The 19,866-nt window shown below is 47.8% G+C and overlaps 1 protein-coding gene across 1 annotated transcript; it reads left to right on the top strand.

The window, feature by feature from the left end:
- The first annotated feature begins 4,447 nt into the window (after positions 1-4,447).
- Positions 4,448-18,349, top strand: Echdc3 (enoyl-CoA hydratase domain containing 3). The gene is made up of 5 exons (XM_005081235.4): positions 4,448-4,704; positions 8,608-8,729; positions 10,332-10,429; positions 12,734-12,934; positions 17,619-18,349. Exons 1-5 carry the CDS (start codon positions 4,535-4,537, stop codon positions 17,928-17,930), a joined length of 903 nt encoding a protein of 300 aa, XP_005081292.1. The 5' UTR covers positions 4,448-4,534; the 3' UTR covers positions 17,931-18,349.
- The last annotated feature ends 1,517 nt before the right edge of the window (positions 18,350-19,866 follow it).

Genomic DNA, 19,866 nt, shown 5'->3' with positions numbered 1-19,866 from the left:
TCTACTCGTGAGCTCCAGGTCAGCCAAGGATATGCAGAGACCCTGTCTCAAAAAAAAGCCAATCAGACAGAAAATGATCTGGACTAAGAGTCAATTTCACCCATATGCATTTCCCCTCACCTGGTCTCTTTGTTAACTTTCACTCAACTTGAGGCATGGGTCCTTATAAAGGAATTGAAGCTTGCAAAAGGCATTTGTGTGATGGCTGCTGGGTTATAAATAAAGTATAAAATAATACTGTCGGGGGACTGAGAAGCATGTTTGGATATAGGGAATCTTGAACATCGGAAGCTTTCTGGCTGAAAAGCGCTAGACTCTCCCACCGGCCTGGGAGATGGGGAGACAGACACCGGGTCAGAGAGGCAGAGGCTGCCCGTGCCAGAGAGATCATCACTGGAGCTAAGTTCTGACCTACACGTTGCTCTTGTGCCTCTGACCACGTCATCCCATTCTTCATAAGAGATCTGAGACAATTATTAGAAAGTTCAAATATCACTCCAAAACCAGAACTCTGCCCTGCTTTCCTTTGCTTTCTCTGCACCCCGAAGAGGCCTAAATCTCCCTTCATGCCGACATCAAACCCGAGACACCCGGCTCCCTAGAATTCTTTTTATTCGGCACGGCTTCTGCAGCGGTCTCCAAGCACCTGTGGGTCTTTAAAGGCAATGTTAAAGGAAGCAAAGACACGTCCTCCAGCACAGACACGGGGCTCAGCAAACGGCGCATAAATCAAAGCCAGAGAGAAGCCTGCTAGCAACCCGGAAATCAAATTGTGTCTGTGAGAAGGACAGTGTGGAAAATAGATTAGAAGGGCTCTGAACAAGGGAGGATAAAGACAGACAGCCCCTGAAAAAAATTAACGGGAGGAAGACAGGGCCTGGAGAAGCAGCCTGAATTCACAAAGAGCCTTGCACTGCCTCAGGATAGACCCGTGTTTCAGCCACTTACACCAATTCCTGCCTGGATAATGCAATGGTCGCCCAGTTATGTCAGCTCCTGCCCAGACACTGCAGTGGCTGTCCATCTCTACGTCTTTCTTTGTGTGGAAGTTATTGCTGAAACTTTCCATTCCATCCATGGTGTCCATGTTCTGAGTTCTAATCTGTTCCTTTTCTCAAAGCCTTATTATATATGCCACCCCTCCCATCCATGCTCTTGCTGCATATTTTTGAGACAGACACTTTGTCATATTGATATCACTCTTCCTTGTCCCTCACCTGAAACTGCTGAGTGTTTTATGTCCAAGGCAAATGATAAACTCAAGAAGCTTTGCCCGGGCTGGCCTTGAGCTCAGTGTGGCAGTGGATGGTCCTGAACTTCTGGTACTCCTGCCTCTACCTGCCAAGTGCTGGCATTATAGGTGTGAGCCACCTACCCCCGGCCTCCAGCCCTGCTCACATCTACAAATTCTGCACTCCAAGTTCAAAATTGGAAAAATGCAAGATGCACAAAAGGTTGTTGGGTGTGGTGTCACACTTGGGAGGGAGAGGCGGGCAGATCTCTGAGTTTGACATTAGCCTGGTCATAGCAAGTTCCAGGTCAGCAGGAGCTGTGCAGTAAAATCCTAGCTTAAAAGGTTTCTGATGCAGGGCACTCGAGAGGCAGAGGCAGGCAAATCTCTGTGAGTTCGAAGCCAGCCTGGTCTACAAGAGCTAGTTCCAGGACAGCTTCCAAAGCCACAGGGAAACCCTGCCTTGAAACCCTCCTTCAAAAAAAATGGTTCTACAAAAGAATTTGGCATACTAAGTGTTTATGATGAATCCCTGGAATGAAGTAATATATAGGATTAAGTTATAAGAACTCCAGAGATTATTTAAAGTGAACATCACACCATTTTATGCAAGAGAAAGGAGTATCCATGGATTTGGGTGTCTATCGGGAGTCTTAGAGTCAGGCATCAAGGAACCTTTTCTCCAACTCGGTTGAGGTGAAGTCTCTATCAATATATTGTCCCCAAACCAACCCTCTAGTCCTCTCAGGGAAACTGCCTTGTATAAGGTGAGAGACATCTTTCAGCTGACTGTGGCCTATGATGTGACTAGCTGAGTGACCTTTGCTCTGTGGGCTCTGCACCCCTTGGGGTGATGTCTGAACAGACTGGGCAGTCCCCAAAGCCACCACAAGGTTCTGAGTCAGAAAGCTGAAACTTTTACTTTTTCTGTCTCTTCTGGATGCTGGCCAGTTGTAAGTATGATTTTTCTGATACTTTGCGCTCCCCTGCTCTTTGTCTAAAGCCCCATCCATCCCTGCCCCGTGACTGCTTGCCACCGCCAGCTGACCTCCACCCCAACTTTACTCAAACGGCTTAGCTTTTTTTTCTCTCTCTCTATTCTCCTCCTCCTCTAGGTTTTGAAGATTTACAGCTTGCCTGCACTGGGATTTTTCATTTAAAATCTAATAAAACTGTCCTCAAGCAGAGAGAGAGGATGTCGTATCTATCACTATATAAACCAATAACTTTATGAGCTTAGTTGATTTTTTTAATTCTCTATTATATTTAGTGTGTGCATCTGTGTATGCTTGCATGCCTGCACACGTCACGGCACACTTGTGGAGTCGGGGAACAACTTTCAGGAGTCAGTAGTGCCCTTCCACCATATGCGTCCTCAGGTCCCCAGGCTTGGTGGCAAGCACCTATACCTGCTGGACCATTCCACCAGCTCTGGGAGATTAACGCTATTTCAAAACCCCATTTGGCTTAGTGGCAAAAACTTAACCTAAGCCCATTTCAACTTGTATTGCCATCCTCCTCCAGGGGACCTTGGCTGGCTCTTTCCCAACTTCCCATAATAATCACCCTCTTCTTCCTTTTCCCATGGGCTCTACTAGCCCTACTCCTGCCCCAAATCTTAGTTTGGCCTCAGGATGGAAGCCTTGTTCTGAATCACCTGGCTCCTACCACAGACAACCCCCCACACCCAACCCTTGGCATTCTGTCTGACACTCTGCACACACATCCTGGTCCTGTTGCCACCTACTTCTGGGTTGCTCACACCACACCCCTAAGGTAAGGGAGATCATTCCAAAACTTATAGGCCAGCGCTACAATTTGTCTGGCCCAACGAGGCAAGGTTAACCTATTATGTTTGCTTCCATCCCTAACGGACAAGCTTTAGAAACTCAGAAGCCAAGAATTGCAACCCTCTAAACTCCTAGATTCTACAGAATCTTGGGTTTCTTCAAGGAAACAAAGAATAACCCAGCTTCCCAGATACAGAAAAAGTTTTAAAAAAATGGAGAGATGGAGGGTGGTAGAGGAATCTTAAAAGATACTTCAAAATATTGTCTACTATATTATGTTTTTTGTCCAGTTACAAAGCTGAGAGTGATGGCTTCGCTCATGTTAAGCTATCATGTTTCATTAATAGTCTCTGTGTGTGACTTTTCCTAGGGAGACATGAACAAGACATGCACAGACCAAAGAAACAATTGTACCCTAGGCTAGCCTAGGGAACCTGTAAGTCTATTGGGGTTCCCTACAGAAGTAGGGGTGAGGGGCTACTTGGAGGAGCGTGGATAGCCCAGAGGCAGCTGCATGGATTAAAATGCCTCACCAGCACAGGTGAAAACTCACAGAAGCCTGCCTTCCTGCAGCTCCTTGAACGTCTTGCAGGGAGATCAGCTTATAGAATAGTCTATTTTGTCCAACAACGGTTACTACTAATAAAAACGTGGAGAGGGCCTTGTGGATCTTATTAGTTTCAGGAACTTCCTAACACTTGTAAATTTTGTTTACTTTTTGAGACTTAGTGGATGCATCTTTGTATACTGTTATCCTTGCAGAACCATGTGATAAAGGGTACAGCCTCCTGGGAATGGCACCTCCCTCTAGAAACAACACAATCCTAAGAGCTAAGAGTATTTATTCTGCATCTCCCACTATTATCCACATTTGCAAGAACTACTAAAAAGCAAGGAGGGTAGTCTCCTTCTGTTTAAAACCTTCCACGGTAGGATGTGTCTCTCATCTAGCCACTGGGATCCTAAGAAGGAGTCCCGGCTTTCCCTGGGTGAATGTGAAAAGCCCAAGTTATAAATATGAGTCTCCCACGTCTGCATGGGAAGAAAATGCAAATCATTCAACGTTAAGGTAGGCTAAATAGTCTTTGTGATCCAAGATCACCCACAAGGCGTGGGGGTGTTTCCTGTGGGAGGCGCAAGCCTAGCAATGTGTAACACAGCTCCTGCCACTCATCACCTGCTCGTTTCACAACATCCGACACATTCCTGGTGTCATTACAGAAAGCCAACCCAGTTCTCCCCTCCCTTAAACGTTTTCACAGCCTGACTAAGCCAAACAAACCGCTGGAACTGGCCTGAGTTTCAAGCCAGTGACCAACTCCGGAGGGCAGGACCTGCCCCCTCCCTCGGGTTGGGGGTGGGACTCCAGGGGGCGGGCTCCAGGAAAGGAACACAGGGGGCAGGACTTTGGGGGCGTGGCCCCGGGGCCAAGACACTGAGTGACCAGGTCCGAAAGCTAAAACCCCGAGGCCTAGGCCACTTGCACTGTCGACACCGCTGTTTCTTGACTGCAATGGCCTTGGTTGTCGGCCGACGGGCCTTTGGAGTGCAGGGGACCTGCTGGCTTTGGCGCAGCCGGTGGGCCCCTCTCTCTGCTGGTTTCTGCAGCCCGGGGTCAGCAGTGACCGCTCGGCCGGAGTCAGAGGCCCGGCCCACTAGCATGCGACAACAGGACGGAATCAGGTCAGCCTGCCGGCAGTGCCAGGGCTCTCTCCCTGGAGTTGGGCACCAGGACTCGGGAAGAACAGGCCTCACCGCCACTAGCCCTGAGTTATCAGTCACTGCTTGTCTTTTAGGTTTCATCTCGAAAAGATGAAATACTTGGTGGAGGAATCGTTGCATACTGAATTAACGGGTGTCCCTTCCCTGTGCACGCTAGTACGATGCACCTGTGAGGGTTGTAGGGGAAACTCAGGGCTACGGTGCCCAGTCGTCCGGTCATTTCTGAACATTTCTGCCGGTGTGGGCAGCACCCCACCCACAGTTGCTATGGCCTCCAAGAAAACCCATCACAAAAGATCCAAACTTCTGCAGGCTCCAGGGTTAGCGAATGCTGAAGTGCAGGGTGGGGGTAGGTCATTAAGTGGGGTAAAGGGCACAACACTATGCTCTCTGCCCTTTTATGCAACAAACTTAAAAGCCTCAAGGAGAAATCCGTGCACAACCTGGACCCTGGAGTGACGAAGACCCTTTCAGGCATGACCGTTTGCCTAGCCAGGGCAAGGCTAGAAAAGGAGATAGGTTTCCATGTTCAAGAGTTACAGATGATTGTTATATTCTCCAACTCCGGTAAATAGCCCTTCTTAATCCTAGAAGACCTCGTCAACCTTTTTAATCCTCACCCAAACTCTTCGGTGTTCTCCCAAAAGGATGGAAAGGCAGTCTCCGGCACCCACATCTCCCCTTTATCTCCTACACCTCTCTACCCTTACCGCCTTAAAGAGGCTTAGCACACAGGTCTGCAGATGCTGGTGTGGGGTGCCCATATCTGTCTGTCCCCTACCTCCCTACAGGTGGACACCATAGAGGCTAGGCACTCCCAAAGAAAGCCAGAGGCGGGCTCTGAAGTGTAGGGCCCACATAGGGGCCTTTCTTTCCAATTTTAAGGAACAGCTCTGCTTCTGAAAAATCCGATCATAACCTGGGCATGGTATCAAAGGCTTGTAATCCCACCATTGGGGAGGATGAAGCAGGATGATCCTGAATTCAAACCCTTCCAGAACCTCATAGCAAGTTCAAGGCCAGCCTGGGCTACATAGTAAGACCAATCACCTCTTCCCCCCAAAGCAAAGTCTGGTCATATCTGATCAAAAATTCTGGCAAAAGATAGGAGACTGAATCCTTCAGAATTAAACATGAATGGGCAATTGGAAGGGGGGATGATGAGACCAATTGATTGTAAATCATAGGAATCATATACTAAGACTCTCCCTGAGTCAAGCATTAAAGCAGCACTACGTTAAGCACTAAGCAGATGACTTGTGCAACTCAGTCACTTCAGTGGTCCCATTTCAAAGCTGTGCCTCAGAGCAATAACACTGTCATACCATGAGGGCCAGCTACAAAATGAGTGCTGTGTCAGTCACGGTGCATTGTTTCTAAATGGCACAATGACCTACAAGGTGGAAATCACCCCTCTTCACACACAGAGTCAAGTGCAGGGATGGCTGTCAGGAGGTAGGTGAGCCAAGAGCCTGAAAGAGCTCCCCTCTGCCTCCCAAGTTGTTTCCACTCCTGTGCCATCATGGTAGAGTGGGCCACTCCAGTCCACTACATTCAGTAGAATTAGCCATGAAAAAAAAAAGTCATTTTACAATGATGATCTTCAGATAGCTCAATGGAGCGTTTATAGGGACCAGATTTTACCTGTACACTTGTCACCCTGGGAGAAACCTCATCAGTAAGAAGTTTCTCCTTGGGGGGCGGGGATAGCATGCAGCTGAAGCTCTCAGCTTAAGGCCTTCCACACTTGGAACTAAAACAACCATCGAGAGGGCTGAAACTGGTGAGAAGCCTAGGAGTTTTGATATCCTGTGAAATAAGGGAGAGCTGCCCAGCAATATAAAATGACTTTCAGGCACCAGCTTGGGTGACTGAGCAGCAGCCCTGAGAGGGGTGAGTTAGGAGAGGAAAATACCCACTGTACACCTCGGTGGAGCAACCCAGTGAACATACAGATCCAGGGCTCTGGAGAGAGGCTGGACCGGGGCGAATGACTGGGAGATGTCAGCATGGAGGGAGCCGTGATTATGTCATGGCCACCAGCAAAGCTGCCTGGCCAAGGTGCGTGGAACAAAGAGGGCAAGGGATGGAGGGGAGTGTCTCCTGCCAGGACCCAGGAGCCCCCGTAAAAGAAGGCAAGGAGAGACTAGAGAAGAGTGAACTCAACCCCAGAGAAGACTGTTTCCAAAAGGGGAGAGGCGGCCCCGTATCTGTCCTGACAATCAGGAGATGAGCACTGAGAAGGGCATCAGCGGACTGCTGGGAAAAGGAGTCTGCACACGGGGCTGCAAGTGAGAGCTGTCTGGCGGTGTGTCTGGGAGGATCCATGGGACTCACACGAAACAAACACCACCAGACAGCAAGCTTCCGTTTGGGCTGGAACCTTTCTGTGCAACTTTGCTCGAGGCCTTAGAATTTCATGTAAGCTTGGGTGGCAGCGTTTGTGTGTGTGCATGTACCGTCACAGGCGCGTGTTCATGTGTGTGCAGTTGCATGTGTGCGCAGAAGCCAGAAGACCAACTTGAGTGTCCTTCCTCCCTTGCTGTCCACCTTTTCTTTTGAAACGGTTTCCAAAGTCTGTCTCCAGCTCCCCGGCATTAGGAATCAAAGTACATGTCAAATGACCCACAGGGGCGGGGGTATTTCTAGAAACGGAACTCGGGTTCTCAGGCTTGCAAAGCAAGAACTTGAGTAAGTCATCTCCCCAGGTGGGGTGACAGTGTTTTACGTGTGCTGCCATGAGCACAGTGATGATTCTACTGACAGGTTACAAGCAGCTTCCACGGCTTCCACAGACAAAGGTGTCTAAGTATCAGCGCATCAGATGCATGTAGCTCCTATACTTAGGAGAGAGGACGTTCGTGAAAAGCAAAACAACCCCACAGCTATCTGGAAGCTGCAGCAAAACTGAAATGGTACCCCAAAAGGAATGATTATTCTTATTGTGCTGAAATAAATTCAGTCGTCAAAGTTGTTTTTTAACTCTCCTAAATGTTATTTATGGAGCATCCAATTGACCATGTCCCAATAAAATACCATATTCAGAAAAGAATGAAGAAGGCTTAGAGCGTGTGTGGGTGGAGACTGATAGGAAATATAAAGCGTGCAATGAGAATCTGGTTTGGTTCACTGCCCGTTTCTTAGGACAACAACAAAATAAGACACTCATGTGTAAGGCAGTAAGATGACAATACAGGTTGTTTTATTCCGAATGTGGGCGATTTTAAAATAGCAAAGAGGCCCTTTGGGTGCGGGCTCTTTGCAAGATGCTACGTCTGTTGTATGGATTTGCCCGTCTGCTCTTTGTATAGCATTTGGTCTCAGACTGTACAAATTATCCTGCAGTCTTACCCTGCTGGAAACCCTTACAAATGCCAACCTTTTCTTTGGGGTGGGTGGGCGGAGATGGGGAGGGGGCACTTTCGTCCTTGGCTCCTATCTTAACCTCATTCTAAAGAAGCCACCTGGTAGAATCTGTTTGTGGATTCACCTAGCCCTGACACTGTCACCTGAAACTCATATCCTCTGTGGGCAGAGATGATTTGGGCACTGTTGTGACTCACCCTTGCTGTGGAGGTGGCAGTCATGTATCTGACAGTACATGCGGGGAGAGGGAAAAAAAGAGCAAAAACAAATCAAGGAAGCAGAGAGAAAAGGCTAGCCTACCTTTCGGGTCATCTTTTTTCCTTGTTTTGACTCAGCTGTCATTCTGGAGTGCTGACAGACCCTCTAAATTGGCACCAAGCCCTGGCAGTTCTCTATTCTTGGCTTTCAAAATTGCTCCTAAATTAGAAAGGAATTGCAGGGGTCCTTGCTTGTTTTGACTGGTTCATGACCCGGGGGACTATCAAATGCTTTTCGCAGGAACATTGTCTTAAGCAATCCCAAGAAGAGGAACGCGCTGTCACTGGCCATGCTGAAATCTCTCCGAAGTGACCTTCTTCATGAAGCCGAAAGCAAAGACCTGAAAGTCATTATAATCGCAGGTATTCCTCTGAGGCCTGTTGTTAGTGGCCCATGGTGCCCACGTGAGGTTCCTCAAAATGTGTGTGAGCTGGGACTCCCTCTCCTCACCTCACTGGAGAATCGCCCTGACCCCCTTTGAAGAACTGAAACCTTCTGTGGTCCTTGTTAGCTGTGGGGACTGTAGCAAGGCCTTTGCTTAGTGAAATCATGGCTTCTCCTTGTCATCAAAATCTGGAGGCTGAGGACGCTGCTCCACTGGTAAAGCCCTTAGCATTGCAAGTGCCAAGCCCACATAAAAAAGCTGGACTTGGTATTGCAAGCCTATAATCCCAGACGGGGTGCAGCTAGCAGGTGGGCTGATGTCTCCTCTGTTTGCTAAATCTTGCTCATATCTAAATCTGTAGTGTCATCTTTAATGGTGCCAAAAAGTATGCCAGATTTTGTCCATTTCTTTCCTTCCTTTTTCCAATAGGATTTTCTTCTAATGTGTATGGATGTTTGCCTGCATGTGTGTGTATGAACCACTTGCATGCCTGGTGCTGCAGAGGCAGAGGGTATCAGGTCCCCTGGAACCAGCATGATAAACGGTTGTGAGCTGCCATGTGGGTGCTGAGATTCAAATCCAAGTCCTCTGGAAGAACAGCCAGTGATCTTAACTGCTGAGCCATTTCTCTAGCCCCTCTAGTAGAAATTTCTATAGAATTATAACTTTGGAGTCAGAGAGGTGGCCCAGAGTTAAAAGCAATTACTGCTCTTGCAGTAGACCTGAGTTTGGTTCCCAGCGTTCATGTTGGGTGGCTCATAGTCACCCCATAACTCCAGCTCCAGGAGACCCAATGCCTCTGGCCTCCAAAGGTACCTGCAAATGCACACACCACACCCACACACAGGCACATAATTAAAAATAAATTCTTGAAAAGATAAAATCACCACTTCATACATAGTGCGTGGCATAATAAAAAAAATCACATTATCACCATCACGCATGCCCAGAAAAATACAACAGACACTGTTTTCTGATGCTTTGTTTGGTTAAGCATTAGTGTTTGCTGAGATACTCTGAGCTACCTTTTTAGGAATGGCCAAAAAAGAATTTTCAACTGTTTCCTATGGTGAAGGAAAAGAAGCTTGAATTAGCAACTTGCAGCAGGCATATGAGGCGTAGCCTGGATGCAGCAGAAAGGCCGCTAATGTCTTAATGACACCACTTTCTCACTTGTAAAAACAGGCTAACATTGCCTGTCACAAGGGAGATGGCAGGAAATGTCCTCAGCTTATCAGTGGAGTGACACTTTGTTGTTAAGGATAATGATGGCAGCCACATCCTCAGCTCCTCTCTGTAAAATCAAGAGGGGAGCCAGGTGGCTCCCATGTTTCTGTTCACACTCTGACCCACGCTGGATGATGGGGGCATTGCTTACGGCATGACAGATTTCAAAGGATCTGCACAAGTCGATAAACTTAGGCCAGACTGAGTACAACAATACAGTCATCAGACCAGACAGAGCTTCATAAAAGCACTGATCCCAGAGCCTTCCTGTGTCGCTGCATTTACCATTTGCAACCTCTCATTGTTGGCTTTTTATTTTTTTTCTTCTTTTCTCAACTGGAACCGCTCACAGCTGAGGGCCCTGTGTTTTCTTCCGGGCATGATTTGAAGGAGCTGACAGATGCGAAAGGCCGTGATTATCACACTGAAGTATTCCAGACCTGTGCTGAGGTAAGCCAACATGACAGCCAGCATTGTAAGCACGAGCACCATTGTTGTATTAAATACTGGGGTAGCCTTCGGGTTTCAGATAAGAGTCTATCTGTGGGGTCTGCTCTGGAGAATGGCTGTCAGAAGTTCTGCAGTTATTGATGAGTTCTTTATCCAAGCAATTATTTGGTTTGCACCAGCAGTTCTCAACCTGTGGGTTGTGAACCCTTTGAGGTTAAAAGACTCTTTCACAGGGGTCACATATAGATATCCTGTATATCAGACATGGACATTGAGACTCATAACAGTAGCAAAATTGCAGTTATGAAGTAGCAACAAAAATAATTTTGTGGTTGGGGTCTCCACAACACAAGGGACTGTATTGAAGGGTTGCAGCACGAGGAAGGTTGAGGACCACTGGTTAGACTTCTCAGACTTCTAAGAAGTGACTATGGGGCCTAGAGGGATGGCTCAGTGGTGAGAGCACTTGCTGTGCAATCGTAAGAGCCTACGTTAGGATTCCCAGCATCAATGTGAAAAACTGGTCATGGTCACACACACCTGCCAATAGAGGAGACCCATGAAGGTTTGCTGCTGCCAGAGTAGCCATAAACCAGTGGGCTCCGGGTTCAGTGAGAGTGTCGGGCTTAAGGGAGTGGGACAGACTGATGGAGCAGGAAAACCTCCTCTGACCTTTATGCACGCACGTACGCGCATGCAGACAGACAGACAGACAGAGAGACTAAAACAAAATTGTCAGTGGAAAAGAAAACATTCATATATAGAAATAACTATAATGCTTCTAAATTCTTAGCCAATTCTTCTAAGTATCACCTCCAAAGAAGAAAATTAACCTCATCAATTTTATTTTCTGTATGTAGATGTCTGACGCTGACATCAAGTGTCTTCCTCAGTTGCTTGTGTTTTGAGATTGGTCTTTCATTGAAGCTAAAGCAAGAGCTCCTAACTGCTGAGCTATCTCTCCAGCCCTACCCCAGTTGCTTTTGAGGGAATGTGCCAATGGACTAAGGACCTCCCACAAGACCACACTCCCACTGGCTCAGTCATCTTCTGATGACAACACCCTGAGAGAAATCTTTAAAGTATGGACTTTTGGAGAACATCCACCCGAGCCATAGTAACCATCTACTTTTAAAATTGTTTAATTTATTATTGTTGTTATCGTTATCATCATCATCATCAGTGTGTGTGTGTGTGTGTGTGTGTGTGTGTATGTGTGTTACGGGTGATTGAACCAAGGACAGCACACTTGTGAGGCAAGCACTCACGGAGTGAGTTAGCTCCCCCTCCTAGCCATTATAACCTTCCAGGACCACCATCACATTACAGTTTGTACCTGACTCTAGTGCCTGGATATATAATTGGTTATTTTAAGGGGAAAATGCTGACAAATATCAAATGTTTATGAATATAAAAGACAAGTTTCCCAGGCAAAACTCTTCAAATCTGTGAAGGTCGTTTTCTTTCTATTGCTGCCTTGGGGAAAAGCCCAGATGTAGTTCCTGTCTCCCCTCCCAACTTGCCAAGGTTCAAAGAGCAATAATTTAGAAATCGAAGTTTCCATGGCAACACAATCTGTTTAGAGTGTCATGAAAAAAATAAGCTTCAAATGTAAGTCAGAGCTCTGGCCCTTTATGGTGGTAGGGGTCACACGAACATGGCTTTCTCTCCTCTCTGTGCCAAAGGCTCAGTCTCAGGAATTTTGCTTATTTTTATGACAGTAGGGTGTCCTCCCTCCCTGTTTTAATGGAATTGAGAGAGTATGCTATACCGCATGGTAATTTGAGAAGTAATTACTAAGGAAATTACCTTCAAGTCCCCTTCCCACCTTAATTTTCCCAGGAAGCACCAAATACCAATTTCAGACTTTTAACACAAGGGCTGCCCAGGGGTACAGAGAACTGACAGTTTGTGAAGGGTTTAGCTTGCTCCCCAGGAACAAACCCCACAGTTCTCCATGTGGTGGGCAGGGGAGGCAGGAAGCAGGAGGAGGCCAATGGCCTCAGACTTCACTGCCACCAACTTCCCATCATGCTCTGGCCTTAAGTGAATGACTCCCCACCCACCCAGCTTCATGTCCTTGTTGCTAAGTAGGTCTGTTTGCTCATGGGCTTCTCCAAAACCAAACTCTACAAGTCTGCTTCGCTGTGGAGACGTATTGTAAGTTGATGGTTTTGCGTTTTCTGCCTAGACACTGATGAACTAGTGCATGAGAAACGTGCTCTGTGGGGTCAGTCATGTAACATGGCAGGTACACAGCTCTTCACACTTCATGGAAATGAAATGGGTGTATTTGTCCTACAGGTCATGATGCTGATACGGAACCACCCGGTCCCCATCATTGCCATGGTCAATGGCTTGGCCACAGCTGCCGGCTGCCAGCTTGTTGCCAGCTGTGACATTGCCGTGGCAAGTGACAAGTCCTCTTTTGCCACCCCTGGGGTCAACGTTGGGCTTTTCTGCTCCACCCCTGCAGTTGCCCTGGGGAGGGCAGTGCCCAGAAAGGTAACTGAACTGGCTGTCAGTACTCATAGTTTGCAGAATTAGCTTAGGAAAAGTACCTATAAGGGAGTGGGGAGTTCAATCCCCAGAGTCCACATAAAACAGCCAGGTGCAGTGGTGTACACTTGCAATCCTGGCACTGGGAAGGCAGGCACGGGTGGATCCCTGGAGCTTGCTGACTACCGGGTGAGCTCCCGGCCAGGGAGAGACCTTGTCCTCTCTACACAAACACCACCAGGTGTATTGTACTTGAGAAACACCGCCAGAAGTTAGCCTTGGCTTTTACACACACACACACACACACACACACACACAGAGGCACGCACGCGCACACACACACACACCATACACACACACCACACACACCACACACGCACACACACCATACACACACACTCACTCACACACACACATGCACGCACGTGCACACATACCACACACATGCACGCCACACACACCATACACACACAGCACACAAACCACACACACACTCACTCACACACACACAAACATGCACGCACGCACACACCACACACATGCACACCACACACGCACACACACACCACACACACACCACACACACCACACACACTCACACACACGCACACACACGCACACACACACCACACACACACCACACACACACACTCACACACACACGCACACACCACACACACCACACACACTCACACACACGCACACACACGCACACACCACACACCACACACACTCACACACGCACACACTCACACACACACTCACACACACTCACACACACGCACACACCACACACATGCACACCACACACACACACTCACACACACACACACGCACACACGCACACACAGTATCTTCTATCTTCTATATCGGACATTCTGCCCAAAGGCCTCTAGTGTTCCTTCCGTGCTGGGGAAAGAAGAGCTCACTGCCTGTTCCTCTGCAGCATCAAACACAAAGCATCAGTGTGTGAACTTACCACGTTTCAATCTTACAAGTCCTCAGTATGACTATTTAGGTTTTTCATTTTCAGGAAAACATAGCCTTTGTGTAATCTTATTTGAAATGCAATTGAAACCATTTTGTTACACTAAAGTCTGCCCACGGGACAGTAAGCAGCTTGCTGGCACAGTGCCAGTGTCCAGGGGCTGTATCTCTGGCTAATGACCTCTTGACAACCTTCCTCAGTCCAGAAACGATTTAAAGGTGCTGATTTACGGTGTTGAGTTCACAACGGTTAGACAAGGACTGTCCTGTCCATGCTATGTGAATCCGCCCAGGGAGCAGCTGTATGTCAGAGCTGTCTTGTCATTACAAATGACTGTCAAGGCCATTTTCCTTGTAAAGCTTTCTTCCTTCCGCAGCCTCACAGAATAGCATTTAGTGAACATCCCTGAAGTGGAAAACAACAGTGTCTGTTCTAGGAAAAAGTCATTCTGTTCTCAGTGGGAAATCTGGAAAAGGAGGGGCAAAACCATATATGCAGCAAGCAAAGAAGTGAACTGCTTCCTAGAATGGATTATCTGTTTTGAAACAACTACAAAAATTAACAGCGTCTCACATGCCTGAGGCACAAAAGAAATGAGACCCAAAGGGAATCTAGCAGTAGTGGTAAGCCGTTCCGGGGGGGACTATTTTTTCTTCCATAGAACCTGTTACTTCTTGCAGGAACATGTGCCTGTAGGGAGATTCTGTGGTTAATCCAAGGCAACGTGCTGACAACAGCTACCTGCTGCAATGGTTTGCTCAAATGTCTTCCAAAAGGGGCTGTTTGTGCTTATTCTAAGATAGACATTTGCCTTAACTGCATCCATATTTATTTAGCGACTATTTCTTAGGTCATTGCTTTTTTCCCAGACGTTAAAATAAGATGTATTGCAAGTCTCTGGTCTGACTCACAGACTGAGTCAGGCGTTGGTGGCTCATGCCTTTAATCCCAACATTCAGGAGGCAGAGGCAGGCGGATCTCTGTGTGTTCGAGGCCAGTCTGGTTACAGAGCAAGTTCCAGAACAACCTCCAAACCAATACAGAGAAACCCTGTCTTGAAAAACAAAACAAAATTCAGACTCATAGACTGTCTTGTAACTGCAAATAAAACAATGAAGCCTTTCATAGCAAGAAGTTGCTATACTGGTTTAGTCTCTTCTAACATGTGACTTTCTGAAAGGTTCTATGGTCAAGGCATTTAAAACCTTTAAATCAGTCCTATTGTCAGGAAAACCTTCTAAATCAGGACTTATCAAAATTCCTAGAAACTCCATACTGGATCATGTTTATCAAACTTTATATGTGTTTTTTTAACAGAGAGGGGAAATGTAGCCAAAATATCCCTTAAGTTCCATGGAAGCTGAATTCTCGGAACAATATTGCACAATGTCCAGCGTGACAGATGAGGGGGCAGGGACATTGTGAGAACTAGGATCGCTTTTTCATCCCAAAGATATTTTTGTCTGGCCTGGAGCTGGGGAGAAGGCTCAGTTAGCAAGTGTCTGCTACTCAGGCTTGAGGACCTGAGTTAGATCCCAGAACCCATGGATCAAAGCCAGGTCTGGTGGTATACACTTGGAGTCCCAGAACTGGGGAGGCAGAAACAGGAGGTGCCCTGGGGCTCGCTGGCCAGCCAGTCCAAGCAGCAAGCAACTTCCCCCTCCTCCCAGGGCTCTGTTTCAAAACACAAGGTAAACAACTCCTGAGTAACAACACCGAAGGTTGACTTCTGACCTCTGAACCCACATGCACCCACAAATGAATATACACGCATGCCACAAATGCATATACACACATGCCACAAATGCATGCAGGATCATGTCCTACTCAGATCTCTGGTCTCTCTTCATGTTCTGACCCAAGAAGAAGACTGAACACCCACCCATGCATGTGCTGGTGATAGGTGACTGTCCCTGTGTTTATCCAGAGAAACAAACTGGTGCCTTTGCAAACTGTCCTGGACAGGCTCTGCCCTTTCCGCAGAGTTTAGAACAGCATGTGATGGACTCTAGTTCCCTCTGCTGGACACTCCTGGAAACTGCTCCACCGTGTTGAAAAACAATGAAGTTTGCTGGGCAAAAGTCATACAGTTGAGCTTGCTATGCCAGGACATGAATTATTCACCTTATTTTTAAAGTATTTCTCTTTTGAATGAATTAAATAATGCATCTTCATTGTGCCATATAAATGCCCTGCCCATCCCAGTCGCTCCCTTCTGCAGCTAGAACTGGCCACACACATTCAGAGCCAGTGCCTCCGGCAGTGGGTATCCCAGGAGAGCTGGAGAAAATACGAGTCCCTTTCCCAACACCAGTCCCTTTGCCACAGTAGAATCCCTGCTTCCATTTCCCTACCCACTTGACTGTGTGTCTGCACACTTGTTTCCTGCCCATCTAACCCAGAGTGGGATTTCAAAGCCAGAAAGAGAGTTGCACCCTCACTCAGACCAGAGCCCCCAGAAACTCCACCTGACACATACTGGTTAGCAGCGATTCATGTGCCCAACATAATGTAGGAAATACAATTTGAAAGCACCTAAGCATCTTAGTGGCTTTTCTCAGGTTCGCCGTGAGAGGAGGCCAGTGATCTAGTGTGATCTAGTGTGATCTCGTGTGTCTGTTGTGCATACCTGGTGGTGACTTTTCTCAGGTTGGCCAGTGATCTAGTGTGATCTCGTGTGTCTGCTGTGCACACCTGGTGGGCTTTGCAGCGTATCCTCCCCTCCACCACCTCACCTCTCTTCCTCCACCTGCAGCCCGTAGTCTCTGGGAGACAGAGACCATCATTATAGCCTGAATGTGTTATCCCCCAAGTTCCTATGGTGAAATGCAATCACCACCTTCAGAGGTGGGGCCTGGGGAAGCAATCCTGAGGCCAAGGGTAGAGCCTCGTGCTGGAAAGAACTGCTGGTTGCTGGCTCCCCCCGTTTTCTTCTTTGTAAGGACACGGTGATATTTCAGTCTCTGGACCTGGAAGCAGGTTCTCACTGGACACCAATTCCGAGGATGCCTGGAAGTTAGGTTTCCCAACCTCCAGCATGCAAGATGTTCTGTTCCTTCTAAACCACACAGTTTATGGCATTTTGTTCCGGAAGTCTGGATAGACATGGGACCCACCCAAAAGATAAGCAGAGAACCCCAGAATTCTGCAGCACACAGTCCTCTCATATGTGGGACGATTCTACTTTTATTGACCTGTACAGGAGCTGTGACGCCTATAAGCCCGCCATGCTAGGCTCTGTATCTGGTCTGTGAAGATGCTTATGGCCCTTCATGTCCCCATAACGTGTTCTTGTGGGAAGTGGCCTCTGTACTGGTTTGCAGAAGGCTATGAGCTTGTTCCAGTGGCATTCACAGTGGACCTCATCAGACAGGCTGTCTTTCTGCACGTGGCCTTTAAAGGGGTGGGCAGAAGGGATCTCCTGGGTTGCCTGATCAAATCTGTGGAGTCTCCACCCATTCTGGACTACTTGTATTTTCTTGGCTCTTGGAACGATCTGATCTTCTCCCCTGCAGGGAGTTAGGGTGTTGACAACACCAAGGGGTGATAGATGACATGTCATTTGTGGAAGCAGATGTCTGGGCTGAGGCGTGCAGGTAAGTCCAGAGAGTGACCATCTCAGTACAGGGAAACAGAGATAGGGCCTGGAGAAGTCATGGAATGTGAAGAGTGCTTTAATGACCTCGCTTGTTCTTCCCTCAGGTGGCCCTGGAGATGCTTTTCACTGGGGAGCCCATTTCTGCTCAGGAGGCCGTACGCCACGGCCTCATCAGCAAAGTGGTGGCAGAGGAGCAGCTGGAGGAAGAGACCATGAGAATAGCCAAGAAGATCGCCTCTTTGAGCCGCCCCGTGGTGGCGCTGGGCAAGGCCACCTTTTACAAACAGCTGCCCCAAGACCTTAGAACGGCATATTACCTTGCCTCCCAGGCCATGGTGGACAACCTAGCCCTGCAGGACGGACAGGAAGGAATCGAGGCCTTCATCCAGAAGAGAAAGCCCGTCTGGTCATACTGAGCCAGCATGAGGCGTGCAGCCAACAGTCAATGCTGAAAGTCCTCGCCTTTTCAATCCAATCACTCTCAGTTGTAAGAGATGTCAGCCAGTCTTCCTAACTCTGATGTTGGTTTCCCAGTGTGTGCTCTATGTGATTAAAAGCCACGATTCTGTGGGGAATGAATATGGGGGGGGGGGGGTAAATGAAGTGTTAGGTCAGAGCCTGCAGCACCTGAAATGAGGTGACAATCGAGAGAGGCATGAAGGAAGGATACCACCCCCCCTCTTCGGTACTTTCCTTAAGGTTGCTCATGACAAGCTGAACATTTCAAATCTCCACGAGATCATCTCCACACTGAAAATCTTGATTCTATCAGGAAATAATCATGCCTGTGGCTTTGGAAAACTCCTATGTGATCTGAATAAATTAAATATTTATAGGGTTGGGTCGGTCATTTCTAAGCCACTGCAAGCTGAGAAAGAGGAGTAACATCGTCTTTGTGTGTTGGCTCTGAGGGGCATGGAGCAAGGACCACGTGCCTTTAACCAACATCCTTGCCCCCGTCACTTTAAACCAATGGGTAAAATCAGTCGGAGCAGCGAGAGGACCCAGAGCAGGTCCTGCCCACTGAGTCACTTTCTCCATACACAGCTCTGAACCACACTCCGCATCTGGTAAAACACTCAGACTGACAACAGTCACTGAGCTCTCCGGTCGAACCAATGTTTAGGCCTAGTCATATGTTTCCGCTTCTGGTCTAATGCAGCCCAAGAAGTGATCAAAATTTCCTTATCTGTAAACTTGATCATGAATCAATACCTATCTGTCTGTCTCCTCTCTCTCCTTCCCCTCCTTCCTTCTTCCTACTGCTAGGGATTGAACTCAGAGCCTTGGGTACACTAAGCAAGTCCTCTGCCACTGAGCCACACCCGAGTCCTGATTTGTTACTGTTGTTGTCAATTTTAGTCACCTAAGAGTAGACTAGAACCAAGCACACTGGCATATTCCTGTAATCACATCAACTCGGTAACCTGAGGCAGGAGGATCACACGTTCAAGGCCAGACTGCATAATTTAGCAAGACACTGTCTCAAAACAAAAAATTCAAAAGGCAAAGAAGTAGCTTGGTGTTCACTAGTGTAGCATGGATTAGGTCTGGGGTTTTTATCCCCAGCACCAGAGAGGGAGGGAGGGGGAGGGAGAGAGACACAGAAAGACAGACACAGACAGAGACTGACTGACTTGTATAGTTCTAACCTGTGGTTTCTATCTAGTTGCTGGGGTAGAAGTGGCTTGTGGTATGGATGTCCCCAGATACCATTGTTACAGACCTCCCTTGGGATATGTAGTTGTTCCCTTCTCTAGGTTTTATATGCCAGAAAAACAGTTTGTTGTAAAAGTGCCCCATGAGCAGAAAACCAGCTGAGCGGCCATCCCCTGCAGACCCCAAATGTGCCAAAAGTGGCTCTGCCCGCTCCCACCGCCCTCAGTAGGCCTGGGGAGCATACTGGTCGCAATGATCCCCATCTCAAGGGAGTCTGTGAGGCCGGGTGTCACCTTTGTCCAAGGACAAACGGTGGGCCTGGAGTCTGAGGATTCCAACATGTCTGCTTGCTAAAGCCATTGTTTCCAGTCCCCTGGCTGCACTGTCCTGTGGGAAATGTTCCAGATCATTAGACCATAATCCAGAAAGGAAAATGTTTAGTTCCCAATGCACACACTTGCTCTCTCGGGGAGCTCAGTTGTGTGATGCTAGTCTGAATTGGTTCCCGGAGGCTGAGCACAGTTTGGAACTGTTTCTTCAGGAAGTTGCCCTGATTGGGCGGGATACACACTATGTTCCTCTCTCACTGTCCCCAGAGATGGTCTGAGCCTGACCTGAACTCAAGGACAAACGGCTGTCCTGTTCTGCAACACTGTCTCCATGCAAGAGAGTGGAAGACATGCTCCTATCTTA

The sequence above is a fragment of the Mesocricetus auratus genome, unplaced genomic scaffold (genome assembly GCF_017639785.1).
Source record: "Mesocricetus auratus isolate SY011 unplaced genomic scaffold, BCM_Maur_2.0 Super-Scaffold_100013, whole genome shotgun sequence".
In the NCBI taxonomy this organism is placed as follows: Eukaryota; Metazoa; Chordata; class Mammalia; order Rodentia; family Cricetidae; genus Mesocricetus; species Mesocricetus auratus.
This window is presented reverse-complemented; position numbering and strand designations above follow the sequence as displayed.

Coding starts and splice junctions, on each gene's coding strand:
- Echdc3 (XM_005081235.4), top strand. CDS start 4,535: ATGGCCTTGGTTGTCGGCCGACGGGCCTTTGGAGTGCAGGGGACCTGC. Junction 10,430..12,733: donor TATTCCAGACCTGTGCTGAG/GTAAGCCAACAT, acceptor TTTGTCCTACAG/GTCATGATGCTGATACGGAA. Junction 12,935..17,618: donor GGAGGGCAGTGCCCAGAAAG/GTAACTGAACTG, acceptor TTCTTCCCTCAG/GTGGCCCTGGAGATGCTTTT.